At 40.7% G+C, this 27,630-nt stretch overlaps 1 protein-coding gene across 11 annotated transcripts in view; it reads right to left on the reverse strand.

Annotated features, from left to right (window-relative positions):
* The window catches only part of odr4 (odr-4 GPCR localization factor homolog), a 96,942-nt gene extending 70,379 nt beyond the window's left edge, over positions 1-26,563 (reverse strand). The window contains exons 1-6 of one of the 11 annotated variants that reach the window (XM_020527058.2): positions 26,417-26,562; positions 19,111-19,215; positions 17,971-18,068; positions 10,521-10,626; positions 9,146-9,277; positions 4,343-4,441 (exon numbers count right to left, since the gene is read on the reverse strand). In XM_020527058.2, coding sequence (XP_020382647.2) covers positions 4,343-4,441; positions 9,146-9,277; positions 10,521-10,619 — 330 coding nt within the window. In that variant the 5' untranslated portion in view covers positions 10,620-10,626; positions 17,971-18,068; positions 19,111-19,215; positions 26,417-26,562. Of the gene's footprint in view, positions 1-4,342; positions 4,442-9,145; positions 9,278-10,520; positions 10,664-17,970; positions 18,069-19,110; positions 19,216-26,399 lie in introns of all 11 variants that reach the window. The other 10 variants (XM_020527057.2, XM_048602333.1, XM_020527059.2 and 7 more) reach the window with 10 other exon arrangements.
* Between the last annotated feature and the right edge of the window lie 1,067 nt (positions 26,564-27,630).

Genomic DNA, 27,630 nt, shown 5'->3' on the forward strand with positions numbered 1-27,630 from the left:
CAAGTTTATCGCACTACAGGGTGGGATTGGGAGGAACACACTACATATCAGTGAGGTGGTAGCTTTGACAGCACAAGCTGATATACAGAAAGAGCTGCCTTCAACGGTGTGCCAGCCTATGATTCTATAAATTGGATTTTCAACAGGGCAAGTTTGAATTCAGTTGCAACTGAGTAGCAAGTCAAAGAGTTTGGGCTTTTTGACTAAAAGTCACGGGTTGACCGATACTTCGGGTATTTCAGAAATGAAAGAGTTTCTGGCCAAACGTAAAGCCATCTTTTACATGAGATCAACTGGTAACTGAGTATATATGGCATGCTATTTCATATCACATTAGAAATTCTATGTCAGCATTGATAAACCGTAGAGACAGTCATACAGGCATAGAGTCATACAGCACGGAAACAGACACTTCGGTCCAACCAGTCCATGCAGAACATAACCCCAAACTAAACTAGTCCCACGTGCCTGCTCCTGGCCCATATCCCTCCAAACCTTTCCTATTCATGTAGTTATCCAAATGTCTGTTAAACGTTGCAATTGTACCCACATCCACCACTTCCTCAGGAAGTTCATTCCACATGCGAACCACCCTCTGTGTAAAAAAAATTGCTGCTCAGCTGTGTCATATGATACATGATACATGGTGTCAAGATGACCTAATGGTATTTTTGCTTGGATTAATCAGAAACTCGGCTAATGTTCTGGGGACTGAGGTTCGAATCCCGTCATGGCAGATGGTGGAATTTGAATTCAATTTAAAAAATGTGGAATTAAGAATTGGCTGTTGACCATGAAACCATTGCCCATTGTCAGATAAACCCATCTAGCTCACTAATGTCCTTCAGGGAAGGAAATCTGCCATCCTCACCTGGTTTGGCCAAACCTACAGCAATGTGGTTGAATCTTAACTGGCCTCTGAAACGGTGTAGCAAGCCATTCAGATATACCAATTGCCACAAAGTCTCAACAAAGAAATGAAACTCGACTGGCATTGACCTAGGCACTGCAAAAGACAAAAGCAAAAACAGCCCTGCCAACCCTGCTAAGTCCTCCTTACTAACAACTGGGGGTTAATGCCAAAACTGAGAGAGGTGATTCACAGACAAGTCAAGCAACAGCTTGACACAGTCATAGGCAAGGAATTATACCAACAATCTCCCAGACACCATCATCACCATCCCTGGATATATCCTGTCTCACCGGAGTAGAGATGATGGCACAATGGTAAACAGTTGGGAGGGAATTAGAATAGAATAGAATCCCTACAGTGTGGAAACAGGCCCTATGGCCCAACAAGTCCACACTGATCCTTAGAGCATCCCACCCAGACCCATCCCCTAATGTACACATCCCTGAACACTAAGGGCAATTTACCATGGCCAGTCCACCTACCCTGCACATCTTTGGACGGTGGGAGGAAACCAGAGCAAAACCCGGAGGAAACCGACGCAGACAGGGGGCGAATGTGCAAACTCCACACAGACAGTCGCAGAATCGAACCTGGGTCCCTGGTGCTGTGAGGCAGCAGTGCTAACCACTGAGCCACCGTGCTAAATTGAATTGCCCTGTGAGTTATCAACATGAAGCCATGAGACTTCATGGTGTCAAAGTTAATCCTGTTGATTACCATGAACCGTCCTCCCTCAGCTGATGAATCAGTACTCCTCCACGTTGAACAACACTTGGAGGAAGTACCGAGGATGACATGGGCACAAAATATACGCTGGGTGGTATTTTAATGCCCACCATCAAGAGTGGCTTGGCAGCTGTACTACTGATCAAGCTGGTCAGGTCCTAAAGATGATGGCTACTAGACTGGGTCTGCGGCAGGTGGTGAGGGAACAAACAGGAGGGAAAAACACACTTAACCTCATCCTTACCAATCTACTGGCTGCAGAATCATGTGTCTATGATGCTGTCAGTAAGAGTGACCAATACACAGTCCTTGTGGAGATGAAGTCTCACCTTCACAATGAGGATACACATCATCGTACTGTGTGGCATTATCCCTGTGCTAAATGGGACAGACTGAGCTGGTCTAGCAACTCAAGACAGGGCATCCATGAGGTACTGGGGGCCATCAACAGCAGCAGAATTGTACTCCAGTATAATATGCATCCTCATGGCCAGGCATATCCCCCATTCAACATTACCATCAACCCAGGGGATTGACCCTGGTTCAGGGGAAGAGTGAAGGTGGGCACGCCAGGAACAGCACCAGGCATACCTAAGGATGAAGTCCCAACCTGGTGAAAGTACCAAACGGGACTACTTGCATGCTAGACAGCATAAGTGGCAAGTAATAGACAAAGCTAAGCAATCGCACAACCAACAGATCACATATAAGCTCTGCAGTCCTGTCACATCTAGTCTGAGTGGTGGCGGACAATTAAACAACTCAATGGAGGAGGCGGCTCCATAAATATCCCCATCCTCAATGATGGAAGAGTCCAGCACATAAGGCATTCACAGCAATCTTCAGGCAGAAGTTCCGAGTAGATGATTCATCTTGGAATTCTCCAGGGGTCCCCAGTATCACAGATGCTGGTCTTCAGCCAATTCAATTCATTTTGCTTGATATCAAGAAATGGTTGGAGGCACCAGATACTGCAAATGCTGGATGTTTGACAGCATTCTGGTAATAGTCCTGTAGAGTTGTGCTCCAGAACTTGCAGCTGCCCTAGCCAAGCTGTTCCAGTACAGTTACAACAGTGGCATCTACCCGACAATGTGGAAAATTGCCCAGGTATGTGCTGTACACAAAAAGCAGGACAAATCCAACCCGGCCAATTACAGTCTCATCAATCTGCTCATCGATATCAGTACAGCAATGGAAGGTGTCATCAATAGTGCTGTCAAGTCGCACCTGCTCAGCAATAGCCTGCTCACTGATGCCCAGTTTGAGTGCCATTGGAGCCACTCAGCTCCTAACTTCATCACAGCTTTGGTTCAAGTATAGAAAAAACAGCTGAATTCCAAAGGAGATGAGAGTGACAACCCTGGACATCAAGGCCACATTGCCCTGAGTGTGGCATCAAGGAACCCTAGCAAAACTGGAATTAATGGATATTGGGGACAAACTCTCTGCTGGTTGCAGTCATACCTATCCCATAGAAAGATGGTTGTGGTTCTTGGGGGTCAGTCATCTCAGCTCCAGGACATATCTGCAGGAATTCCTCAAAGTAGCGTCCAGGCTCAGCAATCTTCAGGTGCATCATAATGACCTTTCCTCCATCATGCCGACGATTGCACAATGTTTCGCACTATTCATGATTCTTCAGCTACCCAAGCAGTCTATGGTCAAATGCAAAAAGATCTGGACAATATCCCATCTTGGACTGACAAGTGGTAAGTAACATTTGCACCACACAAATACCAGGCAATGACCATCTCCAATAGGGCAATCTAACCACTGCCCACTGACATTCAATGATGTTATCACCACTGAATCACCAACTATCAACATCCTGGGCGGGGTTTACTACTGACCAGAAACTGAACTGGAGTAGCCTTATAAATACAAGAGCAGATCAGAGGCTAGGAACACTGCGACGAGTAACTCACCTCCTGACTCCTCAAAGCTTGCCCACCATCTACAAGGCACAAGTCAGCAGCGTAATGGAATACTCCCCACTTGCCTGGTTGAGTGCAGCTCCAACAACACTCAAGAAGCTTGACACCATCCAGGACAAAGTTGCCTACTTGAATAGCACCGCATCCACAAATATCCAATTCCTCTACCACCGATGCTGAGTAGCAGCAGATTGCACTATCTACAAGATGCATTGCAGAAATTTGCCAAAGATCCTTAGAAAGCACTTTCCAAACCCACGATCACTTCCACCTAGAAAGACAAAGAACACCATGACCTACATTTTCTCTCCAAACCACTCACCATTCTGACTTGGAAATGTATTGCCATTCCTTCACTGTTGCTGGGTCCCTAAGCACATGGACTGCAGCAGTTCAAGAAGGCAGCACGCCACCACCTTCTCAAGAGTAATTAGGGATGGGCAATAAATGCTGGCCAGCTGGCAATGCCCAGGTCCCATAAATGAAGAAAAAAAATTCATTTGACATACAAAAATTAATCACATCTCAAAGATGTAAATCTTTGTATGCCTTGCTGATAACAATCCATCTCTGTGGTACATACAAGCTATCAAAAATAACACATTTAAATACAATATCTCCCTAAGTGCAGTAAATCATTTTCACATATCCTGGCAAAACTGCAGTTAGGGTCTTTTTTATGGATGTGTGCCTTCCATCTATATTCAAAAACATACAAATCGTTTACAAATGCCCAAAGATAGCAAAATAATTGCCCTGTACTCACTTTACGAAAAATATCATGAGCTTCCTCCTTTGTCATTTTTGGAGGTCTGATAAGAAACACTCCAAGTACCAATATCCCTCCTGGTAACATCCTGGAAACCTGACATATATGGGAAACATGTATATATTAAAACTCATTCTATATTAAACACTTATCATTTAATCAAAGTACACAAATAAAAATTAAAAGACAATGAACACAGTGAAGGTACCAATCAGTAAACTTAAAAATGGTCAAGAACTTTGTTAGAATTATTAAAATATGCTAGTCGTGCACTTCAGAGCAGTCAAGGCAGAGAGAAAACGATAGAAGGTGGAAATTGGAAAGGAAAATAAGTTAAAGGAAGAAAAACCGCAGAAGGGAAGAGAAATCGAATCTGATAATTACAGACTGAAAGAATAATCAATAAGATTAAGATACAGGTAAGAAAAAGACCTTGGCATACAGTGACAGCATGCAACTGTGTGCACAAGTGAGAACTGGTGTGGGTGAGAAAGCATGTGAGAGGGGAAGACAGGGTGGGAAAGAGCATGCAAGACAGGAGGGAGCGCAGAAATGAGTGAGAGAAGGCACAGGCAATGCAAAGGCGCAGAGAATGCAAGGGAGCATGCAATGTACAGTGACGTGGGTGTGATTACAAGCAAAGGAGACTGCGACTGAGGGAGGAAGACCACATGTGACCAAAGCAGGCCACGTGTGAGCGAGCAAGCGACAGCAAGAGCAATCGATCGAAGGAGTCTGTGCACAAGTTGGACAGACACCACAGGTTACGGAACATTTGAAATATTGAGAGTGCGTGTGAGTGAAGGAGAGACAGTGAGTGAGTGAGTGAGCAGACACACATATAACCCCTCCCCTTCCTTCCTCAAAAACCTCTTGTACGACTTCTGTTTCAACCAGCCTAGAGTGTATGACAACAAAGGTGAATAAAAGATCAGTGTTAGGTGTACTTAATTCCTTAGCTTGGCTCATGGTCCCCTCTTTATTCTTAGTGACAAGGACCTGGGAGTCAGAGTAGTCTGTTTTTTCTAGCATTGCTTTTTAAGCAAAAAGGGGAAAAAAAAAAGGTTTCACTAGCTGGCTCTGCTATTTGGCATTTTTTGAATGGTCAGTTCTGTTAATTTCTCTTAATTTTTAAAGTATCGATGAATTGCTTCACATTGTTTACGTTTTCTTCCACCGCAACTTTTATTTTGAAATTCATAACTAATGATGTGGCAAATGTTATCTTTGCAAAATGTACTCATTGGCCCCTTAAGAAAAAGAAATTCAAAATATGGCCACATAGATGAAAAGATTGTACAATGCTGATTTAGAACTCAATAGTCGGTGACCTTACCTGGTTTGTCATAGTGCACTATCTCGCACTGCTTGTATGAAAACACAATAAAAAAAAGCCCACTGATGGTAAAAACAATCATCAGTAAACACAGCATTGATTCCCAACATAAAAAAGGAAAATTATTTGATTTATTCAGCTTATTTCTGAAAATACACATTTCCGGGTTAAACTCAGTGAAATGAAATCGCATTAGAGCCCACAGAACAGATCTTCAATGACGTTTGTAACAGTCATACAAGTTCAGAAAAATTAAATCTGCCATTGAATTTAAAGGAGATCAAAACTGTGCACATTTGCAGTTCAGCCATTTTGTCAAAGTAATCAGGAGGGTGATATATAGTTCCCAGGACATGGTTATTTTTTCTCAATAGTGTGCTTAACCATGACACTATAATTTACTGATTATTTTGCACTCGAGAAAAACAAATGTGCAATTACAACTGCAGTTGTCTCAGGAGTATAATAGTTCTTCACAGAGCTTGGCCTTAAATCCAATCGACCACCGGTGTCAATAAACTGAACAATACTGACTAAAATATGAGCATCATTAAGCTACAATCTTTGCCTAGCTACTCAGCAAGTTTGCACCACTACTTCTGAGCAAGGTTTCTTTCACTGAATATTAACTGCCAGTTCTATTTCAACCCAATTCTCCACCCCTAATGGTTGCAGAGGTCCTTTCTGAACACCACCACCGATCAGGTCACGCTCATTGGATTTTGTAAATCAGAGCTGGGTTCTTGTGGTGCAGTGGAAATGTCTGTACCTCTGGACCAGATGGTCTGGGTTCAAGTCCCACCTGCTCCAGAGATGTGGAGTAATGTCTCTGACCAGGTTGATTTGAAAATATCCAGTGTCATGTTCCAGGAACTCTTGTGGTGCAGCAGTAGTGTCCCTACCATTGAGCCAGGAGGCCCGGTTTCAAGTCCCACCTGCACCGGAGACATGTAATAATTCCTCTGAACAGGCTGATTAGAAAATAGATATTTAAAAAATTCCAAAAAACAGAGCTAGGTTCTAAGTGCTCCTACCGTGCTGTGGTAGTGTCTTTATCTCCAAGCCAGGGAGTCTGGATGCAAGTCACAGAACATAGAACTATACAGCACAGGGATGGGCCCTTCGGTACACAATGTTGTGCTGAACATGACGCCAAATTAAACTAAACTCTTCTGCCCAGCCCTTGGTCCATATTCCCCCATTCCTTGCATATTCATGAGCTTAACTAAAAGTCCTTTAAACGCCCCTATTGAATCTGCCTCCACCACCACCCAGCGTTCAAGGCTCCTGCCACTCTTTGTGTAAAAACTTGCCCCCACATCTCCTTTGAACTTTCCACCTTTCAAGGTGTGTAATAACATCGGAGCTGGGTTCCATTACCCTTGCTTGGCATTGAGTAACTTAAGTAATTGTAAACATTGGTGAGAAGTATTATGGGTGATTTGGTGATGAAAAAAAAACACCTGATTGTGCGTAACAGTACTGCTGGATATAAGAAGCAAAGCTCAGTTCCAGGCTCCTACCTTGGAGTCAGAAGGCCCAGGTTCAAGTCCCATCTGCCCCAGATGCATCATGTCCCAGGTTCAAATCTACCTACCCAAGATGTATTATGGCTTGTTTAATCAGAGAGTGATTGAAAATATCTAAACTACCTGTCCAATCAGAGAAAAAAAAACTTGTAGTTATATAACGTCTCACAACTTTGTGAAGTGGGTGGTTTGTTGGCTCTCGTGGCAGTGTTCCTACATCTGAGTCAGGAGGCCTGGGTTCCAGTCCCAACTGTGTAATAACATCTGTGAATAGGCTGATTGGAAAATATATTCAAAGTTGGTTATGGGGCTTTTGTCACGCAACAGCAGTGTCCCTACCCAAGGATCAGAAAATCTGAGTTCTAGTCCCACTTGCTCCAGGGATGAGTCATGTCTGAACACGTTAATTAAAAATACCTTTTGGATAAAAAAGGCACAGCTAGGTTTTGAGCTCTTGTGACACAGTGGCAATGATGTTACCTCAGGCAATCTCCAATATTAAAACAGAGTCCCCTAGTTCGGGACTCACCCAAAAAAGGAAATACTTATTCCAAGTTCACCTTTTCAAAACCATTCAGGATCTTAGAGACATTTAAGTCAATCTGTTCAGTTATGCAATGATATACCTTTGGGATAGCAGGTGGGACTTAAGCTGGTCCAGAGGTAGGGGCACTACCACTACGTCACAGGCGCCCTTTTAGTATCTTATACAATCATTCAAGTCATTTCTTGGTCTTCTAAACATCAGCGGAAATAAGCCTAGCTTGTCCAATTTCCCAATCAAATAAGAGAACACACCCTTTCTAGGTATCCATCTAGTAAACCACATCTGAACCACCTCCCACACGTTCACATCCTTCCTTAAATAAGACGACCAAAACGGCACATAGTAGTCGAGATGTGATCTCACCAATGCTCTATACAACTGAAGTATAATTATATGTTAAATTCCTCCCATAATAAAAAACATCCCGTTAACCTCCTTGATTATGTGTTCTACCTGTATACTAACTTCTTTTGTGTAACTCATGTACCAGATCGCCAAAATCCTTCTGTAACTCAGGTTTTTACAGTTGTTCTCCATTTAAGTAATATTCTGTTTCTTAGGTCTTCCTGGCAAAGTGATACATTATATGCCTATCTGCAAGATACTTGCAATTCATTCCAACTTGCTTTCATCTCCTCTCCCACTCTGCTTGGCTTAAAAAAATTGAAACTAATGGTCACACCTCATACGTAGCATCCACACCTACTGGATTGTAGTACCATTTTTATTGTTAATTTCTTCTGACTTCTATCTCCAGCCATTGAAGGTACAAGTGATTGCTTCTCCCTGCCTGCTTTAGATTAGTTATCAGTTACTGCTATTCCCTGTGTGAAAAGAGATTGTAATATTTTTCCCCCCACTTCCTGCGATTTGTTTTTCAAGCCCACAGCCTATTCTAAGGCCACGCAATTGAATAAAATTGGACGCTCCTGCTACCTCTAAGGGAAAGTATAAAGAGCTTGTTTAGTTTGGGAGTGACAAAATTAAGAAATTCATTTTTCACCACTTCTCCATAAAACTATTTTCTTTATTTTGGCCATCAACCTACAAAGAGTACATCAAACATATGCAATGCCATTTCTAAGAATATCTTGCAGTGAGGTAGCTTTCTAAACTCTTCTTAGATCTGGAGTAATCTCTTTCTGGCCTCTTATTCCACTTCCTCCTTTCAATGTCCTCCTCTAACTCAGTGACTTCCTCTACCCCTTCTTCAATTCTCTCCCTCTTTCCTTTTCTGTCCCGCCAATCAAGTTATCCATTCTTCTCCTAAGATTGTCTGATTTAAACACAGCACTTAGTCCTGATGAATCTTGTGCAACATTACAGTGAGTTTAAATATAAACTTTTACTCCACGCGAGTAAAGCAAACATTCTAATATACCACTGACCTGTCGTGCATGCTCAGACACCCATTCGATGTCGCTTGCATTCATTTCATTTGGATTTTCTGGTGGAAGTTCAGCATGATCTTTAAGTGGGGTTCGAGCAGCAAATACTATGTAGGTTTTCATTGGTGTAATCTAAAAACGGTAGAGTATTTGATTACCGAATCGGCACAAATCAACAAAATTGAACAGTAATCCTAAATTTCACTACATATCTCAGGACTCTATATTTTTCACTGCTTACTTGAGTCAAGAAAAACCACTATATAAGAGCTGAATTTTGTCACAATTACTCATTAACTGAAAAATGAAAGCACATAAATCCTATTTAATTGTCAGTCACTGCCATTCCCTGTCCTAAACAAAAGTCTGATATTTCTCCTCACTCCCTGCTGATTTGTTATTCTAGTCTAAAACTAACATTGTGACTATTTAATACAGATACTAACATTGTGCAAAACAGGATTTCTTGACAGCCCCGCCACCTCAAAGGGACAACACAGAAAGCAAGTCCCTTCCACACACAGAAGAAACATGAAGTTCTCAAACTCTTGTTAGAAATACCCCTTTTGAGTATCAGAATCAGATCAGTAGGAACACACATGCAGCGAATTTCTTACCTTCACATTTTTGGGTGAAGAAAAACAAGTAGCAATATTAATTTTAAAGATTTCATACCAACAAAATATAATGGGAAATAATGTTTAGACATTTGAAATATTTCCACTAAAAGCTGCATCATAATCTATTCAATTTTTCCTCTGTTTCTTCTAGATGAAGTTTGAATATTTCAGTTGTGATTCTAGAACAGTTTGCATAAAGGTTGTTGCTTTCAATCAGTTTACTTACCCCAAAATGATCAGGTTTAAACAATATATTTAAGAATTTGTATTCAACACCAGCTAACAATCAGTGCATTGGCCAAATTATAGGACAGAAGAAGAAAGTTGCAAGATGTTGTTGCTATAGATCACTCCATTGAAAATAATGTAGTACTCAGACAGAGTATTTTCTAAGAATAAATATTACAGACAAACCAAAATTGTCAGTCTAAAAAGTCTAAATGATACATTCCTTTACGCAAGCATTCGGAATACATATGAGTAGAGAAAGAACAGAACCTCATGTGAATGCACTTAAAATGCAGTTTGTGCATTCTCTCCAAGCCCAAAGGGGGTTCTGATGGCATTCATTACACTGTGTTGGGATATATCTAGTATTTTCAATCATAAAGGAATATTAAAAACTCACGCACTTCAAATGATTTATCTTGTTCAGATGATAAATGCAAGCTCATTCTTTTGTCCCAAATAAAATCTAGATTTAAAACCAGTTAATCATACGTAACATGTTGGTGGAATATTGTAAGTTTACTTACCTGCCCTAATAAAATACCAGTTGTTCCATATCGCTCTTCTGCTTTCAGTTTTTTCAGGTACTTCTCACTGTATTCCCCAATGACGTAAGATCTTCCCATGGTGTCACTGGTCCAAATCACACACAAAGAAAGGAATCTTCACTCTTACATTTAGATAGACAAATAATATATTTAGAGTATTAGACTGAAACTACTAAAAATTAAAAATAGCTTTAGAGGACTGCAATTAAAATCTTCATTTTGTGAAATATCAAGACCAATGTCAAATTCAGAAAAATAAATAATTGTTTCTGGTATTTTGATTATTTGTGAAGTCTGAAACGGATTTTCAATAACACTTCTAAACACCCATATTTGCAATGTATTTTATTTCACATAATATCAAGTTTCAGATAATTATGGAATTAAATACATTAAGATGCAATTTTATTGTCGGTCTTAGAATAGCAAGAACTGAGAATGCATTAATAGAAAATCAGCTTGAAATAGCTTTAATATTTTAAAGAAATGCTGTGGTTGAGTTTCTGCTGGTTCCATCAGCTCAGTCCAAGTACAATCTGCCTGAACAGCAAAGTGAATTTTAGACATGAGTGAGATACACGCTAAACCATTTATACCATTCTTTTTTCCGGTATCTTTTATTGTTGGATCAAGATTCAAGTTGCCCATAAAACTTGAAATTGCAAGATTCTGTTGATTCAGGATGGATCTTCAAATTGCAATCCTGACCTAATAAAAAGCTACTGACCAGATATTCTTCTGTTTCTCTCTGTAGAAATGCTGCCAGACCTATTACCAACATTTTGTTTTTATTTCAAATTTTGAACATCCACAAAATATTTCACCAATTGACATAATCATAAGCACTGCTAGGCATTTTTCAAAAGTTCTTTTTATATCAAGAACTTTCAATTTATTAAGAAGCTGTGTCCTCCACTGAACCGGTACATGATTCAGAATCAATTTTTTGAAGCAATTTTCAATTGCTTTAAATCAGGTTACTCACTACTGAAAATCAAACTACCTTGTTAAAAAAAAACTTTTACCTTTACTGATGGAACCTCAAAAGGTAGTGATCTTTGGATTACTACCTAAGTGACAAATAAATCAGCATGGATCTTACACAGCAGGAAGTTGAATGCATGGCCCATAGTTCAGGAATTTAATCCAAAGGCAATGGAACAATGTTATAGAAAGAAGGAAGTGTTCTTTGGGGCTGGCTCCTTTTCAACACATTTCTCCACGTTCTTTATTAGTAACAAGAGGTTATCCAGCAGGCCAGCCACTGCACCCAGCACCCGGACAAGCGTGCCAATCAGTGGTCCAATCAAATGCTCCACATAAACTGTGCAGCAGCGTTTGTCTGCCACCTCACATTCAGTGTGCTGACCAAGAGGCCACCCTTAACTCTGGATGTAACTGCAAGCCACTGGTGCCCAGCTACCACATTTTGATCCAAATTCTATATTAGCCTCCAAAATGTGTGCAGTACTGGTATCTGGGTTGCTAGCTAAGAATGTTAGATCAACTGACAGGGTCTCTTCCACAACACAGTGCTGTTGCTCTTTGCTCTTCTTAAGCTCCTGCTACTGGACAGCTGAAAGTCTGCAAATGTCTGAAAACAGGAACTCAGAATAGTAGGCATGACAGAAGTATGGAGGAGTCAGAACCAGAAGCTCCATGGTCACATTATTAACAATGTGCTCATCAAGCCAGAAAGCAGAATGAGTGTGCACCGGGAGTTGAGAAGGGGCATAAAGCAGGAAAATGTCATCATTCCCAAAGTTTTCAGCAATATCAACTTGTCCCATGATGCAGAGAACCATCTCCTTAGTCAGATGCATTGAATGCTGGTTCTGCTCTGGTCACTTTTATTGCCCGTCACCTAATTCTGCAAGTGAGAAGTCAAAGTGCCAGTGTTTCTGCCACACCATGTTGGGGTGATATGCCTATCATAACTGAAGAACTGCAGACAGCAAGAAGTCGGTGTGAGGCTGACAGCATTGGTAGGTGTGTGAGGATCAGGTGGAGTATCTTGCCGTTAAAGGTGAGTCACAAGTTCCAAGAAGTGCTGCGGCTTGAATACTGGGTGTGTTGCATTGAGCAATGTGTCAGGCTGGTGATTTGATGTGCGCATAATGTCGTGCTGAGCAAAATACATTCACTAACACAGACTACTTACGTGAGGACGTGAGCGCTTTTCAGGCACAGCTGCCTAATGCTAAGGTTTAGATTGCAATAACTGGCCCTCCTCGCTACCTGCATTCACTTCCTTGAGGGCCTCCTGATAATCTGTAGACCCAGGGTAACTTTCCTCCAGCCCATCTGCGCTAGTAATACTTCCAACATCACATCTTCACTATGATTCCCTTTCTTTACCTTGTTGTTTATATTGCAATAGTTTAAATTGCAATAACCGTATTGTGTGGCTTTAAAATACAAACTGCTTTTAAGCAAAGCACTGTTCCATGTGTTCTGCAAACAACATTGCCTGGTTGCCCTGTTGTGAGCTAGGGCCTCAGATATATTCAGGAATAGAAAGCAGCACTGGGGCCACTCAGGTCAATGATGCATTCATTCAGATGATATCTGACTCATCCATCTTGATCCGAATGGGAGCAGGCAGGTCACAGATCATGTCGAAATAATGGGGCTAATCAACTCATGGCCAACTGACTCGAAGGGAATCAAGGGATATGAGGATATGGTGGGAAAGTGTCATTGAGGTCAAGGATCAGCTAATAATCTTTATTCATGGCAGGGCAGGCTTATAGGAGCTTATGGCCTACTCATGCTCACATTTCTTTTCCACTTAACCATCACATTTTCCTGAATGTGCCTGTAGTGGAAACTCTGCCCCATTATATGCCATGTTGTAGGTAGCTTTTCTCAACATTGATATAGGCACAGTAAAATGAGCACACTGCAATAATTCAGCTTCTTGTTCATTATTCTCAACCTACCTTTTTCACCTGTAACCATGCAAGACAAGTACTATTTGTCTTTGGAAAAATAAGTGAAAAAACCCCGTAATTTTCATTATATCCAACAAGCATTTTGACAGGGACTTAGATGATTACCTGAAAGCAATCTCAAATGAGGAAGGTACAGAAAAACCAAATTACGGAAATGGAACAAAGAAAAAAAAACAAGAGGGGAATCTTACTTTTACGACAACAAAGATTACAATGAACTTATTTTTGAAGTGATAACATTGATATTCCATCTAGTCAATAAAGTAAGAGCCCAGTAAGAACGAGTTGGACCCAAAACAGATTCAGTGGCAGGAAGCAAAGGGTAATAGCTAGCGGGTGGTTTTAAGACTGGAGGATTGGGGGTTCCAAAGGGTCAGTCTTCGATCGTTTTCTTTTCATAGTGTAAATCAATGACATCAACTTAAATGTAGGAGCAATGATTAAAAAGTTTGCAAGTGATACAAAATTGCGCTTCCTGATTGCTGATGAGGAAGAAAGCTGTAGTTTGCAAGAAAATACCAAAGGACTGGTAAGTAGGGCAGAAGTGTAACAATTTGGCGAAGTGTAATGAAATACATTTAGGGAGGTCAAACAAGGCATGGTATAAGAATGAAATAATCGGTAGTATAGAACATAGAACATAGAACTTAGAACAGGACAGCACCGTACAGGCCCTTCGGCCCACGATGTTGTGCTGACCTATTGTCCTACTAAGACCAAACTATCCTGCATACCCTACATTTTACTATCATCCATGTGCCTATCCAAGAGTCACTTAAAAGTCTCTAAAGTATCTGACTCCACTACCACTGCCAGCAGTGCATTCCACACACCCACCACTCTCTGTGTAAAGAACCTGCCTCTGTCATCTTGCCTATACTTTCCTCCAATCATCTTAAAATTATGCCCTCTTGTAATAGTATTTCCAGCCTGGGAAAAAGTCTCTGACTATCCACTCTACCTTGGTGGTGGACATTGAGGCCCTCCACCTAAACTAGATATTATGTCCTTCCCAACCTCTGTTCTTCTTCCAAATAGTGTTCAACAGTGAGGAGTACGGATTCATTGCTTGAGGGAGGAGAGGTTTGTTAGTTGGTAATTGTAGGAGGTTTCCTTGCCCATGTTTGACCTGATACCATGAGACTCAGATTCAATGCTGAAGCCTCCCAGGGTACCTATCTTCCAACTGTAAACCACTGTACCCTGTCCTTCTCTGGTGCGCCTGTCTTGTTGGTAGGACAGTAAGTAGCTAGGGATGATGATCATGGTGCCTACGACATTGTCTATTAAGTATTATTCTGTGAGTACAGCTGCATCAGGCTGTAGCTTGACTAGTATGTGAGACAGTTCTCCAAATTTTGGCAAAAACCCATAAATGTTCGCATGATAGACTTTGCAATATCGACAGAGCTGGGTTTGTCATAGTCTTTGCCAGTGACTGGATCAATGCTGAGGAATCTATCCAATTTAATTCCTTTTTACAGACTTGGTTGTGGTTGTGTTACAACTGAGTGTCTCACCAGGCTATTTCGGTTATCACTGTTGAGACAATCACATTGCCATGGATCTGGAGTCCCATGGAGGCTAGACCTGACAAGTACAGTAGCTTTCCTTTTGTAAACAGCATTAGTATGCCAGATTTTTTTTTTAAACTGACAGTTAATAATGGTTACCGTTCAACTAGTTTTTAATTATGGACACATTAATTGAATTTAAGTTCTACCAGCTGCTGTACTGAGATTTGAGACCATGTCCCCAGACTAATAACCTGGGCCTTTGGATGACCAGTCTGGTGCCATTTTCACTGTGCCACATATTTTCTTTTCAGTGATAAGTTTCAAAGAAAAAATAAATTTGCAATTGTGTAATGTTAACATGGCATACTGTTTTATCTTCACTGCCTAAATGATGAGTGAGTGAAATGCATCATTCACTCTTTATAGAAGTCACCTCATTTTAGGTACATTGATTTTAAAAACATATTATAAAATAGGTAGGCAATCTATTTCCACTTAAGAATACAAAACTCTACTCTGACTGATCTTTCGGAGGTAGCAAAGTACAGCTAATGGATTGCTCATATGAGCAGACAAAATCGATTACTTGTTTAAAAAGGCTTCCTGATCTAACTCTTTGGAATTGGAATTTCTGATTATCATGTTATAGAGTCCTACAGCATGGAGACAGGCCCTTTGGCCCAATCTGGACCGTGCCAACCAAAATGTCCATCTACGCTACGCCCATTTCCGTGTACTTGGCCCATATTCATCTAAATCTTTCCTATCCACGTATTTGTCCAAATGCCTTTTAAATGTTGTTACTGTACTCGCCTCGACCATTCCACCGGCAGCTCATTCCATATGTGTACCACGCTCTTTGTAAAAAAGGTGCCCCTCAGGTTCCTGTGTATTCTTTCCCCTCTTACCTTAAACTGATGTCCTCTGGTCCTCGATTCCCCAACCCTTGGAAAAAGACTGAATGTATTTACCCTATCCATTCCTCTCATGATCTTATACACTTCTATAACATACCCCCTCAGTCTCAGAAGAAAAAAGTCCCAGCTTGTCCAACCTTTCCCTATAACTCAGTCCCTTGAGGCCTGGCAACATCCTTGTAACTTTCTTCTGCACTCTTTCCAGTTTAATAACATTCTTCCTATAGCAAGGTGACCAAAACTGCACTGAGAAATATAAAGAAATAGACGGACTCAGAGTGCATGCCCACAAATCCTTGAATGCAAAATAAAGACAGGTAAAATGATTAAGGGATGAGGCTGTCATGTAGTGGTAGGCCGAGGTGGTAACGTAGTGGTAATATTATTGAACTAGTAATCTTGAGCTTCAGGTTAGTATTCTGGGGACATGTGTTCAAATCCCACCATAGCAGATGATGAAATTTGAATTCAATTTAAAAAAGATCTGGACAAAAAAAAAAAGCTAAACTAATAGTAACTATTGTCCAACAAACCCTTTTGGTTCACTAATGTCCTTTTGGGAAGGAAATCTATCACCCTTACCTAGTCTAGCTTTCATGTGACTCCAAGCCCACTGCAATGTAATGACTGTTAACTGTCCTCTAGGCAATTAAGGATAGGCAATAAATGCTGTCCTAGTCAGCAATGCCCATGTTCCGTGAACAAATAATAAAAACAGCCATATAACATACCTTTTGCTTTTAGCTAAGACAAATGTAAAAGTAAAGATTTTATGTTAGAACTGTACAAAACACTAGTCAGGCCATAGTTAGAGTACCAAGCAAAATTCTGGCCACTGCATTGCAAGAAAGAAGTGATAACACTGTTAGGGTACAAAGCAGATCTATGAGGACAGATTGAATAGGTCGACGTTGTTTTCTTTGTTACAGAGAAGACTGAAGGGAGATGTAATTACGGTTTAAAAAATTATTAGAGTTATGGACACAGTAGGTAAGAAAGATCTATTTCATTTATCAGCGAATAACCAAGAGACATAGACTTAAAGGATCTGAGACAAGGGTTGCAAAGGAGTTGCAAAAAGATTGTTTCACTCAAGAGGGTGGATGAGGCCTTGAAGACAAAGCCTGAACGGACAAAAAAAAACACAAGGATTCACTGCAATAAAAAAAAGCTATTTGGATATGTACTGGACGTGACATAACCTGCATGGTTACGGACCAAGAGCTGAAAAGTGGTATTGGGCTGAACAGCATTTTTTTTTGGGTTTGCACAGAAATTGTAGGTTGAATTACTTCTTTATGTGCCATAAAGGGAAGGGACCGATATCTGTGTGTGTGTGACCAATGGGGTGTGGAGATGTGAGGGAAAAGGGAGCCACAAGGTTGTTGGGGGAGAGGGTGTTAATGGAGGAAGAAGAGATTCATTGAGTTTTCTGTCACCAGGGAATACGGAAAGCATGGCTGAAAATTGGTGTTCTTCATAATTCTTTTCACAGGATTTGGGCTTTGCTGGTTGAGTCAGTATTTATTGCCCTTCTGTCACCACCCTCAATAAGGGGTCGTGAGCTACTTTCTTGAACCACTGCAGTCCATTTGGTGTATGTACACCCATGAAACAAACAAAGAGGAATTCCACAACTTTAATCCAGCAACAGTGGAGGAACGGTGATATATTTCCAAGTCAAGACCATGAGTAAGAAAAAGAAACTTTAACACTTCTATGCTTGGAAAACAACTATTTTCTCATTATTGCTGAGAGATTTACAAAACAAATATATTGTTTGATTACCTAGTAGTTTATCATGTAATTTGGACTCTCGGTTAAGATCATGGACCCACAATTCCACACTATTTTTTAAAACAATATTTTTGTGCTTTTTCTTTAATTAAGTTCTCAGTATTCTAGTTTGCTTACAATATTGAAAGCTATCAACGTCACTGCATTTCATGCTATTACACTGTAGGATCAAAGAAAATATTGCTGAGTTAATGCCACATAATCAATTTTTCTTAGAAAAAGAGACAGATAAGTTTACGCTTACCAGTATTTATTCAAGTCACCTTTTGTTACCTTGTTGTATGCTTTAGAGCTGCTGGCTGCAGCTGCTTTGGAACAGATATTCTATGTAGAACTCCCTTCCTGTGACAACATAAAGTTTGACTCCAGTGACATCATGAATGAAGAAAAGCTGCCCATAATTCAATATCTCCCAAAGGAGTTAAACTTCACAAGGTTAAAGGAGTGAAATTCTACAAAATAATCTGTTTTGAGAAACTCTGGCAGCAGCTTTAAAGAATACAAGATAATAACAATGGGGTTTACAGATATCCATCTCTTTTTATAAAATCTATGATACAACAGCAAAAATAGTCCCCATTTACTCTAAACAATCACTTAATTAGTATTTTAAATTCACAGAGGAATAATGTGCAGTTATGTGTATTTGATTTAAATCTCTAAAACACTGAGCAACTTGTTCACTATTGATCATGTAAAAAAATCTAAAATATGGGTGCAATAGAGGTCATAGACATACATAGGTGTAAAAGTATATAGATACCAGAAGGAAAATAAAGAAATAGCATGCTAGGAAGCTAGAAGCTTAAAGAGATGAGCTTTCCTTATCCGTAACTCATTATACTTTTGTGACGATTACAGGGGACATTTACAAAATCATGTTTAGAGTTATCTAATTTATTTGGGGAAGCAATGGCCTAATGGTATTATTGCTGGACTTTTAATCCAGAGACAAGACAACATTCTGGGGACCCAGGTTTGAATCCTGCCACGGCAGATGGTGGAATTTGAATTCAATAAATATCTGGAATTAAGAATCTAACGATGACCGTGAATCTATTGTCGATTGTCGGTAAGACCCATCTGGTTCAGTAATGTCCTTTAGGGAAGGAAACTGCCATCCTTACCTGGTCTGGCCTACATGTGACTCCAGACCCACAGCAGTGTGGTTGACTCTTAACTACCCTCGGGGCCATTAGGGATGGGCAATAAATGCTGCCTAGCCAGCAATGCCCTCATCCCGTGAATGAATCAAAAAAATTTAAAAAAACTTTCAAATTGATCCCTTTTAGCTACACAGGAATTACAAACTGAAAAGCTAAATTTAAAAGAATACAAATTGCAGACATTTATTTTGATAGAAACACTGGCATGTGACATCTACCTTATTACACTTCCTTTGGAATGGTTACAGTGCTTGATTTACTGAACGTAAGAGATTCCAGAAGCTCCTCAAGATACACATTCTGTTTTGATAGAAATGGGAATTCTAGAGAAAGATAAGATGAACATTGGAAAAACAGATTGAAAAATAAATAAATATGAAATGTCCAGAAACACTACTAGCAAGGGGCGAACCCTAGATTGAAATTTTTCAATAGTAATTTTACCAGAGTTTTTCATTAAATTAGAAAGATGGGGAATTTCAGCTCCAACTTAAGGTCTAACAAAGTTTTTCTGACAATTTGGAATTGATTTTCATACCTTATGGTCTAAGAGACAGACAGATGTCACCAAACAAATACTTTGAAGATGGGAAAATACTGAAGGCACTTTGTACTACAGATAAATTGATCACAAGATAAATGGAGCAGTATTTCTAAAAGAAATTGGATATTGGGATAAAACACAGTACCTTTACTGCAAATGTGAACACCAAATTAGTGCAAAAAGGATGATGCATTGCAAGGGCAGTTTCTAGTCAGGTTAATACTCAAATTGAGAATTCACCTATCATTTCCTGGTGACACATTTCAACATTAAACATGGGAAACATCTGCTATCTGTAGGTTAATCTTTAGAAAAGATTTTTTTAAAAAACTTAGATGCGTTTAAGAAAGTTGCAAAATATGTACAAATTTTTAAACAAAAGAGGAAGATTTTTGATAGCTGCCACAACTCTGCACTGGAATGGACACTAATTTGGAGCTACCAAACTCTGGAAAACACTATCCCAGCCAAACATAGGCAGTGTAAGTAACTAACTGACAGTACATTTTTAGCAGGTCAATCCACAAAGGAAAACTAAAAACTGCTGTCAAACACTAAAAATTCAAAAAATAAAATTCATAAAAATGATCTATTTTTGTCCCCTGTTGACTTCCCAGAAGTCTCCCTTTCACTGTCCATTTTTGAATACATACTTTCAATTTAAAAGCAATAAGCTTGCATTTATACAGTGCCAATTACAGCCACAGGACCTCAAATGCTTTACAGTCGATGAACTACTTTTGAACTGTAGTCACTGCTGTAATGCAAGAAACACCAATGTGCACAAAAATAAATTCCAATGTGCAGCATGGGAGAATGACCAAATTGCTTGATTTCAAGACATTGACTAGGGGTTAAATATTAGCCAGGAAATCAAGGATAACCTTCTTGCTAAAACAGTACCTTGGGATCTTTTATGTCCATCTGGCAGGGCAAACAGTGCCTAGGTTTGGAGTCACAGAGTCATACAGCACGGAAACAGACCCTTCGGTCCAACCAGTCCATGCTGAACATAATTCCAAACTAAACTAGTCGCACCTACCTGCTCCTGGCCCATATCCCTCCAAACCTTTCCTATTCATATATCCATCCAAATGTCTTTTAAACATTGTAACTGTACCCACATCCACCACTTCATCAGGAAGTTCATTCCACATGCGAACCACTGTGAAAAAATTTGCCCCTCATGTCTTTTTTAAATCTCTCTCCTCTCACCTTAAAAATGTGACCCCAGTCTTGAAATTCCCCATCTTAGGGAAAAGACAACTAGCATCAATTCTATCTCTACGTCTCATTATTTTATGAATTTCTAACAGGTCACCTCTCAACCTCCTACGCTGTAGTGAAAAAAGTCCCAACCTATCCAGCCTTTCCTTATAACTCAAACCTTCCATACTCGGCAACATCCTGGTAGATCTCTTCTGAACACTCTCCAGCTTGATAATATCCTTTCTATAACTGGGGCAGCCAGAACTGGGCACAGTATTCCAGAAGAGGCCTCACCAATGCCCTGTACAACCTCAATATAATGTTCCAACTCCTATACTCAAAGGACTGAGCAATGAAGGCAAGTGTGCCAAATGCCTTTTTAATCGTCCTATCTACATGTGACGCAAATCTTAAACAATTATGTACCTGCACTGCTAGGTCCCTCTGTTCTACTACAATCCCCAAGGTGCTACCATTAACTGTATAAGCCCTACCCTTGTTTGTTGTACCAAAATGCAATGCCTCGCATTGAAATCCAACTGCCATTTTTCAGCCCATTGACCCATTTGATCAAGATCCCTTTGTAATCTTAGAAAGCCTTCTTCACTGTCTACAATACCACCAATTTTGGCATCATCCACAAACTTACTAACCATGCTTTCTAGATTCTCATCCAAATCATTTATACAAATGACAAACAAAAGAGACCCAGAACCAATCCCTGTGGAACACTGCTGGTCACGGGCCTTCAGTTCAAAAAACAACCCTCCACCATTACTCTGTCTCCTGCCCTTAAGCCTATTATGTATCCAATTGGCAAGCTCACTCTGAATCCCATATGTCCTAACTTTATTAATTAGACTACTATGCGGAACCTTGTCAAAGACTTTACTAAAATCCAAATAAACAACGTCTACTGCTCTGCCTTCATCAACTTTTTTGGTAACTTTCTCAAAAAACTCAATCAAGTTTGTAAGACACGATTTTAGTCAACAAAACCATGCTATCTCTAATCAATTTTTGCCTTTCTAAATGTCCATAAATCCTATCTTTTATAATCAACTCCAACAATTTACCCACAACCAAAGTCAGACTCACAGGTCCACACTCCCAACCAACTCCACCACACCTGACAGCTTTCCCTGCAACCGCATGAGGTGCTACACCTGCCCCTACACCTCCCCTCTCACTTTTATCCAAGGCCTAAAACAAACTTTCTATATCTGACAGGGGTTCACTTGTACATCCTCCAACCTGGTCTACTGTATCCATTGCTCCCGATGTGGGCTCCTCTACATCAGTGAGACCAAGCACAGACTCAATGACAGATTTGCAGAGCATCTGCGCTCTGTACGCTATAATCAACACCACCTTCTGGTCGCTGACCATTTAAACTCCCCCCTCCTACTCCCTTGCTGACATGTCTGTCCTGGGCCCGTTCCAGTGTCACAATGACACCCACGCAAACTGGAGGAACAACACATCATATTCCCCTCATGAGCTTACAGCCCGATGACCTGAACGCTGAATTCACCAGTTTCAAAATCTCCCCACCCCCGGCCTCATCCCATGTCCAACCTTCCCTTTCAACCCGCCTCCTTGTCCTGACACTACCTGTTCATCTTCTTTCCCACTTATCCACCCCACCCTTCCCACTGATCAATTGCCACCACCCCCTACCTGCATCCACCTACTTTCCCCACCCTACCCCCTCCTCAGTCCTGGTGAAGGGTTCCGACCTGAAACCCCAACTTTTCTACTCCTCTGATGCTGCCTGACCTGCTGCGTCCTTCCAGCTCCACACTGTACTGACTCTCTTTAGTTCCCCTGTTTCTCTTTACAACCTTTCCTAAACAAATATACAACAATAACCACCCTCCAGTCATCAGGCACCTCACCCATAGTTATAGATGATGCAAATATTTCTGCAAGGGGTCTCGTAATTTCCTTCCTTACTTCCCACAACAATCTGTGATACATTAGATCAGGTCCCGGAGATTTATCCACCTTTATATTCTCTAAGACCTCCTGAACTTCCTCTTCTGTAATGTGAACTGTTTTTAAAACATCAAAGTTTATTTCTCTGCATTCTCTAAACTCCATTTCTTTCTCCACAGTAAAAACTGGTGTGAAATATTCATTTATTACCTCTCCCATCTTCTGGGGCTCAACATGGAGACAACCTCCTTGATCTTTAAGAGGCCCAATGCTCTAGTTACCCTCTTGCTCTTGATGTATTTGTAGAATCTCTTTGGATTAATCATAGAATCATAGAATCCGTACAGTGTGAAAACAGGCCCATCGGCCCAACAAGTCCACACCGACCCTTGAAGCATCCCACCCAGACACATCCACCTATAACCCACACACTTCTGAACACTACGGGCAATTTAGCATGGCCAATCCACCTAGCTTGCACATCTTTGGACTATGGGAGGAAACCGGAACACCCAGAGGAAACCCACGCAGACACTGGGAGAATGTGCAAACTCCACACAGTCAGTCGCCCGAGGCTGGAATCGAACCCGGGTCCCTGGCGCTGTGAGGCTGCAGTGCTAACCACTGAGCCACCATGCCGCCCTACTAACCTTATCTTAATCTTATCTGCCAATGCTATCTCATATCCCCTCTTTGCCTTCCTGATTTCTCTCAAGAATGCCCCTAAACTCTTTATATTGATTAAGAGATTCAATTGAACCAAGCTGTCTATACCTAAAAAAATTTTCTTTTATTCTTGACAAGAACCTCCTCAATATCTTTATTCATCCACTGTTCCTTAATCTTACCAGCCTTACCCTTCACTCTAACAGGAACAAAATACCCCTGAAATCTTGTCATCACACCCCTGAATGCCTCTCAATTGTCAGATGTCCTTTTACCTGCGAACAATCTACTCCCATCAACTTTTGAACGTTCTTGTCTCATACCATTAAAATTTGCCAACTCCAATTAAAAAGTTTAACTTTTATGGAAGACTTATCTTTTTCCATAAACATTTTGAAACTAGTAGAATTATGGTTGCCATCCCCAAAGTGTTCCCCCACTTTTACTTCAGTCACCTGCCCTGCCTTACTGCCCGAAAGAAGTTCTAGTTTTGCTCCTTTTTAAGTAGGAGCATCCACATATTGATAAAGAAATTTTTTTTGAGCATGTGACAAATTCTTCACCATCCAAACCTTTAGCATTATGATAGTCCCAGTCAATGTTTGTAAAATTAAAATCCTCCATTATTACAATCTTATTATGCTTACATATATCTGCGACCTCCCTACATATTTGTTTCTCAATTTCTCTCTTACTATTAGGGGGCCTATAGTACAATCTCATCAGAGTGATCTTTCCTTTCTTATTTGTAATTTCTACCCATATATTTTCACTGGATGATTTATCAGAAGTATCTTCCCTAGTTACAGCAGTAAAGTATTCCTTAATCAAAAATGCCACCCTACCTCCTTTCTGGCCTCCTTTTCTATTCTTCCTGTAACATGTAAAACCAGGAACATTAAGCTGCGGGTCTCGTCTGTCTCTCAGCCAAGTTTCTGTAAATAGCTATGGCGTCCCAATCCTACATTCTTAAACATGCCCTGAGTTCATCAGTCTTACTTGCAAGACCCCTTGCATTGAAATAAATGCAATTTAGTTCTTCAGAGTTACAACATACTCTGCCTCTCTCATCTTTCTTTTCTAATTGACATGCTCTCCTCACATTCAGAACCTACACAATCCTTCCATTTCCACTGCTACTTAGAATTCCTCCACTCACCTTCTCTATCAGTATAAAGTCTCCCTTAATAGAATGAGCAAATCTCCCTGCTAGGATATTGGTCCCTTTCCAGTTTAGGTTAGATCCATCCTTTTTGAACAGGTTTTTTCTATCCCAAAAGACATTCCAATTGCCCAAAAACGTGAATCCTGAACAATACACCAGGCATTGATTTATATCTTTTAGCCTTTTGGTCCATCCCTCGTTTGAGTCTGGCATTGGGAGTAAACCAGAAATTACTACTTTTAAAGGTTTTTTTTTTAAATCTTCTACCTAACTCTTAAATTCACTCTGTACTGCTTTAATCTTTTCCCTAAAAATATCATTCCTTCCAATGTGTACAATAATTTCTGGCTTCTCAATCTCCCCTTTAACAATATGCTTGAAATGTTTAGAAACATCCTTAATCATAGCACCAGGAAAACAACAAACTATCCTAAATTTACGCTCGTTGCCACAGAATTGCCTGTCTATGCCCTGGAGAGTCCCTTGGAACAAAAATTCTACTAAACCCTGTCAAACACTGCTTAACGTAAGAATCATTCCAAGTGTCCAATAACTGACTGGCCCTTCCATTTTCCTTGGAGAGATTATCCCCTTAAACTGTTCCAAAAACTGAGTATCTATTTGATAGAGAAATAGCTATTAGAGACTTTTAAACTACTTTCTTACCGTTCCTGAAAATCACCCATCTATCTGACTAATCCTGCTGGGTAATAACTTTTCTAAATCTACTAACCATGTTCCTTATTTATGGCCCTAATAACATTAGGCATAAAAAAGGAATTCTTCAATAACACTTTACATATAAACTACCTTTCATCACCTACAGAAAATAATGTTTAAATTAATGTTAAATGCTTAACATCTCATCTAAAAAAGATCATAGAGGCATAGAGTTGTACAGCACAGAAACAGACACTTCAGCCCGACTCAGCCATGTTGACCAGATGTCCTAAATCAATCTAGTACTATCTGTCAGCATTTGGCCCATATCCCTCTAAACCCTTTCTATTCAAGTGCCCATCCAGATGACTTTTAAAGTGTTGTAATTGTACAAGCCTCCATTACTTTCTCTGGCAGCTCATTCCATACACGCACCACTCTCTGCATGAAAAAAGTTGCCCCTCAGGGCCCTTTTATATCTTTCCTGTCTCACCTTAAACCTATGCCCTTCAGTTTTGAATCCCCTACCATGGGAAAAAGACCTTGACTATTCACCCCATCCATGCCCCTCATGAGTTTATTAACCTCTAAATCACCCCTGTCTCCGACGCTTCAGGGAAAATAGCCCCAGCCTATTCAGCCTCTCCCTATAGCTCAAACCCTCTAACCCCAGCAACATCCTTGTAAATCTTTTCTGCACACTTTCAAGTTTAACAAAACCTTTCCTGCAACAGGGAGACCAGAATTGAACACAGTATTCCAAAAGTGGCCTAACCATGGAGTCACAGATGTCATTTCCAATAGTTCAGCACTGGAGCGTCAGTCAACCGTTGGGAAATTTTGGGTCAACCACGGATTATGGAATTGGATAGTGAGGGCAGTCAGGGTGGCTGCAAACCTACAGTGCAAGAGAATGTTGTGCAGTTTAAAAGTGACACAAATTTGTACAAGGTCTCCCCACGACCCTATCGGGAGGGACAGGGGCAACAACACCTTATGATATCATTGGGAATTGTGATTTCAGTCAGGACGTCATTTCAGGAGGTGTCATCAAACAAACTGCTTCCAAACAATAACAGGTCAGCAAAGTAAGAATCAGAAAGTTAACCAAACAATAATAAAGTAACAGGCGTCTGCATTAGAATGTCCCCGTCCCATCTTATTGCTGGACGATGTTGTTTAAGCCGGCTGGAAAGCTGAGACAATGTTTGTGCTGTGTACCTGGGAGGGACAACTCCCCCCATCTTTTCAGGCCGTCCATCCACCCGACATTTCAATAAGTTTAATAAAGCCCAGCCCACCGTACTACTGCTGCCGGTATGTACCTTATCTGTTCTCTTACCGATTTCGTCTTTTCGCTTTATCTCTCTCTCTCTCACACACTTTTTTTTCTTTCGTAGCGACCCTTTTTTTCGGTCAGATTTCGCCGCTACGGCTCTCGGCCAATCAGCGCAGGCTGGCCCACTCTGATGACGTGTCCAGCCCTAACCGCCGGGAGCGCGCGCGCGGCGGGGGGAACGCCGCCGCTGACAGTTCGTCGCGCGCACTTTGCGCGTTCAAGCCAAAACGGACTGTCCTCCGCCCTCCCCCACCCCACTGCCAAGCAGAGAATGTAAGTTTGCCAAGTGGTTTTCCCAATTCAAAGTCCATTACAACAGCACAAATGAATTATGGTCTTGATTTTTACCTGCCAACATTAGTGCAAGGTTCAGAGACTCGAGCACATAACTCCTGCTGCCGTTCAGGTGAGATTTTAAAACCCAGGTACAAATTGTTCCCTCAGACTCAGGCGGACCGAAAAGATTCCTTTCCAATGAAGAAGTTGCTGTGGTGTCTTGAGAGACATTTACCAGTCAACAAACATTCTTTCCACTACCACAAAGTAGGTTACCGGGTGATTTAATTTGTGCTTTCTGCAAGACCTTGCATAAAGTGCTGTTGCATTTTCCTAAGTTACAGCAAGGTCAACTGGGGATGAATGACGTTGGCATTTCAGGAAGACCTGAACGGTGCGATAGTAATTCAATTGTTGTCTCTCGATCATCATCGCAAAGACAAATTATCTGGTAATTATCACTGCTGCTTGTGAGAACTCGTCATTTAAACAAGTTGCTGTGTTTCCTATATTTACAAAGATGATGGTCAAGGAGTTGGCTGTAAAAGCATTTTGAAACATCCTGTGATCATGCAAGGTTTGGGCACATACATATAGAGTCATACAGTAATACAGAATGGAAACAGGGCATTGGGCCCAAACTGGTTCATGCCCACTCAGCTGGTTCCGATTGCCTGCCTTTGGTCCACACTCCTCTAAACGATTCTCATCTATGTACCTATCCAAATGTTTTTTTTTTAAAATGTTGCTATTGTACCTACCTCAACCACTTTCTCTGGTAGCCCATTCCATATATGCCCCATTCGCTGTGTGAAGAAATTGCCCCTCAGGTCCTTCTTAAATCTATCTGGTCTCACCTTAAACCTATGCCTTCTGGTTTTCAACTCCCCATCCCTCGGAAAAAGACTATATGCATTTATCCTATCTATACCCCTCATGAT

The sequence above is a fragment of the Rhincodon typus genome, chromosome 10 (genome assembly GCF_021869965.1).
Source record: "Rhincodon typus isolate 14 chromosome 10, sRhiTyp1.1, whole genome shotgun sequence".
NCBI classification, from domain to species: Eukaryota; Metazoa; Chordata; class Chondrichthyes; order Orectolobiformes; family Rhincodontidae; genus Rhincodon; species Rhincodon typus.